Source organism: Triticum aestivum, chromosome 2B (assembly GCF_018294505.1).
Source record: "Triticum aestivum cultivar Chinese Spring chromosome 2B, IWGSC CS RefSeq v2.1, whole genome shotgun sequence".
Taxonomy (NCBI): Eukaryota; Viridiplantae; Streptophyta; class Magnoliopsida; order Poales; family Poaceae; genus Triticum; species Triticum aestivum.
In genome coordinates, this window is record NC_057798.1 from 785517953 (window position 1) to 785525066 (window position 7114).

At 44.7% G+C, this 7114-nt stretch overlaps 2 protein-coding genes across 2 annotated transcripts in view; both read right to left on the minus strand.

Moving 5' to 3' along the window:
- The window catches only part of LOC123042733 (uncharacterized), a 4884-nt gene extending 4013 nt beyond the window's left edge, over positions 1-871 (minus strand). The window contains exons 1-2 of the mRNA XM_044465122.1: positions 697-871; positions 555-613 (exon numbers count right to left, since the gene is read on the minus strand). Coding sequence (XP_044321057.1) covers positions 555-613; positions 697-766 — 129 coding nt within the window. The 5' untranslated portion in view covers positions 767-871. The remainder of the gene's footprint in view (positions 1-554; positions 614-696) is intronic.
- Positions 872-4490: 3619 nt separating this feature from the next.
- Positions 4491-7114, minus strand: part of LOC123042734 (BTB/POZ and MATH domain-containing protein 1-like) — a 3914-nt gene continuing 1290 nt past the window's right edge. The window contains exons 2-3 of the mRNA XM_044465123.1: positions 5218-6363; positions 4491-4687 (exon numbers count right to left, since the gene is read on the minus strand). Of these exons, the coding sequence (XP_044321058.1) occupies positions 5232-6353 (1122 nt within the window). The 5' untranslated portion in view covers positions 6354-6363 and the 3' untranslated portion in view covers positions 4491-4687; positions 5218-5231. The remainder of the gene's footprint in view (positions 4688-5217; positions 6364-7114) is intronic.

The window sequence follows — 7114 nt, forward strand, 5'->3', positions numbered from 1 at the left end:
TGGGGTTTCCCCCGGTCCTGCATCCTTGGCACCCGCTCCCACCCGAAGCAAACCGGGACCCCATTGCGAGGCAGGTCGGATCTGGGGGGAGGATCTCGCTGGAGAAGAAGGGCAGTGGGGGCGGCCAGATCTGATGTAGACGGAGCTGACGCTGCCGCCGTGCGCTGGCCCGCATTCTTCGGGGATCTCGCCGTCCACACGGCCGAGAACAGCCGACCCGCGCCCGCGCCGCCGGATGCCGAAGCCGGCGACACCACACCAGCCGGGGCCGCCGCCCCAGATCCAGAGGCCCCCCACGGGCGAGGCGAGGCGGCAAGGGCCCTGTCGCCACCTTCATCGACGGCGCGCCAAGCTTGCTCGGCGGCAGCTGCCTCGGGCGGCGGCGAGGGAAGGACGAGCAGGGGAGGGAGACGGCGGGGTTAGGGTTTCACCCCTCGAGTCGCCCGAGCGGGGCGACGCGAGGGAGGGGGGGAGGGGGGATCCCAGATATTTTACTTGTAACTACAAACACTTGATTACCGGCCAGGGAATAATGCATATGTAGGAGTATATACCACGGGGAGTTTGTCAAACACAGGTTCAGGTTCACGTCGCCGGCAGGCTGATCCACCATCTGCAATGAGACTAGACCAATTAGAACAGAATCAAACTGCTCCGAGGAGAGAGATGCGGTCGGGCCGGGGAGTATATACGTACGTGCGCACGGAGGTGTAAAGAGCTCCCGCAGCCACTGCTTCGTCGTGCGCGCGGCGGCATGGATCCCCATGGAGATGGATCGGGAGGGGGAAGGCGCCGGCTGCGGCGAGTTATGTACTAGACGGCGGCAGAGTCGTCCGTTGCTTTGAGATCGCTCTCGTGTTGCCACGTTCTTTCTTTTTGACCAAGCTCTCGTACATGTTTGTTGTCAGTTGGGATATCTATATACCTTTTTTTTTCTTGGTCCGTCATAGCGTTTTGCAGGAAAACCCTAATCTTCTTTAGAATCAACGTGCAGTCTAGCTATTGTTTTTTGAGCTTTTTTTAGGCAAGTTGTTTTTTGAGATTTTTTTAGACAATCTTGCAAAGCTTTATTAATTAATTCGACACAATGTTTACAGGGACGGAAGGAAGTTCTCCAGGATGGCCTAACCAAACATGGCGGCCACCCCCGAGAGATAGTGCATGTTTCGCTAAATTGTGAGCTTCAAAATTTGAACTCCTAAACTATTTTACAAAACTGAAAATTCGAAGAATGGTCTAATATTTCATCTATCACTACTCCATAAACTGCGGAGCTCCCGCGCTTGAGGTCGTCGACCACCGTCTTGCAATCCGAGGCTATATGAATGCGCTGGATATACAAATCATCGGAGAGTGCCAAAGCCTCTCTTATCGCCAGTGCCTCCAATGTTTGAGGATCCGCGATGTACCTGAAGACAATCGCCGAAGCGCCAAGAAAGGCTCCACCCCGATCCCTACAAATCGCACCCACTGCCCCATATTTGCCTCGATTTGACACCACTGCATCCACATTAATTTAGCGGGTATTATTCTAAATGGACCCCTAGGAAAAATATGCATGTGGACACATACATAGAGAGTAGCACATGTATTGGCTGATGGCCGTCTTTTCCAGGTCATGGATATAGGGATATCGGTTGATGACCGCTTCGTCTCGATGGTGATCCCTACATGTCTCTCTGCCGCCAAGGCCCGAGCCATTGGGCGACCCTGTGCTAGCTAGCTCACCTCCATCACTTGATCACTTGGGATTCCCCTCCCGAGCAGTGCCGCAGCAGGCTCGAGCTCCGTCGCGGTGGGTAATCGGCTCGCTGCATCTTCTTGTCCTCACATCAAATCACCGCGCGTCCCAAGTAGCGAGCAAAGCAAGCATGAACATGACGGTTGCATGTGCAACGACTGTCGTCGGTTGTGTGCTGCAAGAGCAAGCAGAGAAGGGGTTAGTGAAAGATTGGCTGATAGGTGGGGCCCATTTGTCATTGCGTATAGAAATTTTTAGGACTGATTGTGGATGGGCTAGATATAAGCCTCCTACTGCGTGGAATTTATTGACGGTTATGTTTTGTGAGTTAGTTCAGGGCGTTAAATTATAGGTGTTAATTTAGAGATGCTCTAAGCCGAATGGAAGATGCATAGACATCCAAATACACACGCTGATCTTAACCTTGTGGTCATTGTGGAGATGAATTCAATGAGATAATTAGTTTAATTAATCTTACTAACTACAACTACAAAAGCGACAGCAGGATATCGGCGTTGAGGTTGTTCCTTGGTAGGTTGAGCACCTACAGCAACACCATGCCGCTCAACGCCTCGGATAGAATGTCACTGAATGGTGTCGAATCGAACTGTTGCCCGAGGCGGTGTGGGATTTCGCTAGTGAGCCTTGAGGTCCACTTACATTAGGCCACTATAGTCGAGACTGAGATCGTGAGAATGGAGATTCTGCAACAAAACCCTTAGGAATCTCTATATCACCATTGTGGTCCCTCTGTACTTACTTTAGAAATTACTTCCTCCATTCCTTTATATAAGGTGTATTTGTTTTTTGATAAAATTTCAGTGTGTAAGGTGCATTTCTTCTAATTCCTTATAATTTCCTTGTTAGCCCTCCAGAAAAAAGGAATGTATCTCCCTCCCGATTGTCTGTATCTTTCCTTATAGCAAAAAAAAAAATTATCTCTCTATCGATTGCATGTATCTCTTACTTTCCTGGACTAACTGATTTACTTGCCACTAATCAATAAAATTTTCAAGGGTAATTTCGTCCTACCTTGTCTATAATTATGTGCCTTGATCACCGTGCCAAAAGTAATACACCTTACATAAAGGAATGTATCTCCCTCCAGAAAAAAGGAATGTATCTCCCTCCCAATTGTCTGTATCTCTCCTTATAGCAAAAAAAAAAAAGAAATTATCTCTCTATGGATTGCATGTATCTCTTACTTTCTGGACTAACTGATTTACTTGCCACTAATCAATAAATTTTTCAAGAGTAATTTCGTCCTACCTTGTCTATAATTATGTGCCTTGGTCACCGTGCCAAAAGTAATACACCTTACATAAAGGAATGGAGGGAGTAGTTTACAAAGGAAGTACCACTCAATTTGTTGGAGTCTTTTGTGTTGGTGAGTGAGTTGATTGGTTTTTTTTTTGGCTATGCCTGCAGGAGCAAAGGTGAAGTGCGCTTTGTTTACAGGCTAATCTGCGACATTTGTTTTAATGCAAGGAATAACTTATTTTTTGTTACTGCTCCATACCACTGCTGGATTTTTTGGGTGAAATCTTTATAAAACAGGCTGCAATTTGGAACTCGCTCTAGTAAATTGAAGGAACGTGGAAGGACAATATTCGAACTAAGATATTCTGAGGCAAGCGATCACGGTCCAGTGACCAAATCATTAAATGGCATGGGCCGGTGAACACAACTTGCACTCTTTGTGGAGAGGTTAAGAATGTGGAGGCTAAGTTCATTTGAAGCGGTGTCCGTTTGTGGCTCAATGTCACTTGGGATCCTAAAAACTTCTCTTAGTTCCATTGAATACCTCGCTGTGCCCAACGAGCTCTGGCACTTATTTTTTTCCGGCTAAGCCTACTGATTGTGTGTTTAAATTGATTGCCAACTTACAGTAGTGGTGACCGCTCGCTAAAGTGCAAGACATTGATGACATGGACCTCATGACCTCCAAGATTCGTGCATCTGCTATCTCCTTGTCATCAGCGCCTGAGTAGCTCTACCCTTTTATTTTATCCCTAGATGTTACTTGTGGCCTGCGTGCCCTTCTATTGCCATGTTATGTTTGTTGTATTTATGCTCTGTCGTACTATGACGCTGGTGTATGGTTTGCGTTGCCATGCTTGGCTTTATTTATATAAAGTCAGGTGATCGTATTTTCTCTTTAGAAATGCTTATTCTTTGTTTATACATGACAAGGAATAACTTATTCTTTGTTTGTACGTGACAAGGAACAACTGATTCTTTGTTTATGCGCGTCAAGGAATAGCTGGACAAATTCCATAACAGGGGCAAAACTGACATACTTGAACAGTTAATTATCACACTAACTTGTGACCTCTTTTTCCTTCAGAACCAACACTCCGCATCCTGCGATCCCTAATAAACCCTACAATGCCGCATCCTATTTGATATGCTAGGCGTCACGGTTCAGCCAGTGCCTGCCATACCAAGAAGCATCACAAAATAATTTTTTAAGGCATCACGGTTTGATCAATCAGCGTGTACAGGAGGATTGGAGTTAAGAAAAACCTATGTACTCGTACAAGATATTGCAGGAAATTCTTCTCACGATGTCCATGATGACTGTTTAACAAACTGTGAAATGAGAGCAGAACTTCCTATCCAGGGGAAAGGGAAGTTCCAGACAAAAAGATATGGCACAATGACCCATTGTCCGTGCAATAAGCCATTCAAATAGGCTATAAGCCACACGAAAGCATGCTAATGTTCAGCAACAAAAAAAAGACATTGCTCCAAAGAAGAAGAATTATACCTTATAACTGAATCACAGTGCATATTTGATACTCCACAGTTAACATAGCACGGCTGATAGTTTACAGAAAAGGGAATACCAATCACACAGATAATCATGCCTAAAATATGCATATTCATGAAGTACTTGGTCCAGAAGCCATCATAATCATTCCTTGGGAAATTGATGATGATTTTCTTCACACACAAAAATAAAGATAGGATTAGAAGACCAGTTAGCCAAGTTCATGGAAAAAAATGACACATTGCACATAAATGAAATGTGGACATAATAGGAAACATGAGATCTCTGGTAGATCATATTTACAAAAGAGAGGAGATCATTGAGCATGTGTGAATTTGGTGGTTTGGCAACAAACATCATATGGAAATAAATATGAACAGCATCTGGAACATATTAGTCCTCAGGTTATGGTTTCACAAAGTCTGAGCAGGACATTAACAATTCAGTAGAGGCCTCGAGTATTACAGATAAAGATCAAATGCAATGCGTAGCATATTGGTCCTCTGGTTTTTATCAGTAAGTATCCTCACAAAGACAAAAGGACATACTTTATGCAATTATTAAGAGTGTCTTTCTGAGTCAACATACTCCTATAGGCACATAATCCGACAAAAGTGAAATACAAATGCAAGACAAATAAGAAAATACTTCCATCCTACTTCACAAGATACTTTGATCAAAATAAATTGAAGCAACAACTAACCATTGTAGTGAAGCTTAGGAAGCAAATTTGGACAGGAGCTCCTTGACACGGGAGGGGCAGGTTTGAACTATATGGTCCAGGCCATCAGCCATCAATACTTTCTCTAAATTTGTAGGAATTTTGAGGAACTCCAAGCATGCCTCCTTCAGCCCAGGGCAATTGTGCTGCTCAGCTAGAGTTAGAATGCCAGACACCGTGGTCACGTCAATGCACTCCCGCAACTTGTTTTCGCATATCAATTTCATTCTCAGAATATCATATCTATCTGCCGCGACAAGCAAGGATTGCAGCCACATTGATTCTTCTCCTTTGCCTTCCTCCACCTCTCCTTCGTCCATGCTATATGTCTCCATCTTGGGCAACGAGTCAGTGTAGATGAAACTAAGCATGGCACCAAACACTTTTGATTCCATGTCAATTATCTGTATGACATATGCAGTGCCGCCCTCCTTCATGGAGCCAAAGAGCTCCGCCTTGAAGACAGCAGATCGGGCAGCAAGTATGCACCGGTGGGCAGTGAACTTCTCACCACCAACCTGGAATGTCACATCAGCACCTTCCTTGCTCAACAAGAGATCAGCAATATGCTGTCGTATATCAGATGGTGGGACCTCTTCAAGAAGCGGTGTGGGGACGCTGGTGTCCGCGACGACATTGATGTCACATTGTATGGTGATATGATTATTTCCCATGAGGCGTGACTTTTCAAAGTCAATTCTTTTGATAAGTTTGTCAAACCCCAGAACCATACGACCGCTAGAGAAGACAGACGTTCGGGCTTCGGCAAGGGGTGTCGGAACAACCTGGTTCAATGAGAAATACTGAAGCTTGGAAGAAAACTTGAGCAGCACCTTCATGGGCCGCAGGATCTCCTGGTCGAGGGAAACGAGAATGGATATAAAATCGGCGGTCTCCGGGCAAGAGCCGTTGGGGTAGTACTTGAGAACCCAGCGGTATCCTCCGCTGGTGAAGGGGACTGAATCGATGCTCTTGCCAGTTGGGGTGTGCTTGGTGTCCGAGTAGCCATCCAGCACAATCTGGTGGTACCCGCTGGATGACACCACAGCAGATCCCATGTCTGGATGCCACACCTTGCCCTTATGGAAGAAAGACGAGCCCGTATCTCTCGGCGACATGATGATGAACCTGCAAAGTCCAGACTGCTTGTTAAATTGTTGCTACAATATTTGCATATACTCATCATTTTTCTACACGCATATGTCTTTTCTAAATACAAAACTTGGACTAAAAGATGAGATGAGATCGGCTACCATTGCTATCTAGCCAGTATATTACTGCAAAACGGAGGGAGATCAATATGAAGTTTCAGAGTAGAGATCGAGTATATTATATTGGGGTGTGTTTGGTTACTGTCACGGGTGGAATGGAACGGGTCCAACCCGCTCCTGGCTCTCGTTCTCGTGTTTAGTTGTCAAGTAGAACCAGAACCCATCCATTCCCCGAAAGCGAATATTCCTTAAATATCCGGAATTGAGTCTTCTTCCCAAATAAATCAAAATTTGTTTCATCCCATTTTGTTTCTATGTTCTATTTTTTAATACATCACAAGTTTATCGCGAACTAATAAGTCAATCTCAAAAAGGTGCTTTTGATAAGTTTTTCTAGCAAAAGAATCAAATGATATTTCGATAACATTGTGCATGAAAAATAGCATGAGGATTTTGTATCAAAAGAATGCTAGAAGGATGGCATGATTTGTGCAAAATAATGTACTGATTCTGAGTTTTGAGAATAGCTTTCTTATTAGATGTATACTTCAACTACGTACCAACACCATACATATATATCATAATAATTTTGTTTTGAGAATCACTTTTTGGTAAGAATCACTTCCTTCTAAACAACGGCGGAGCTACGATATGGCCAGAGGGGGCCG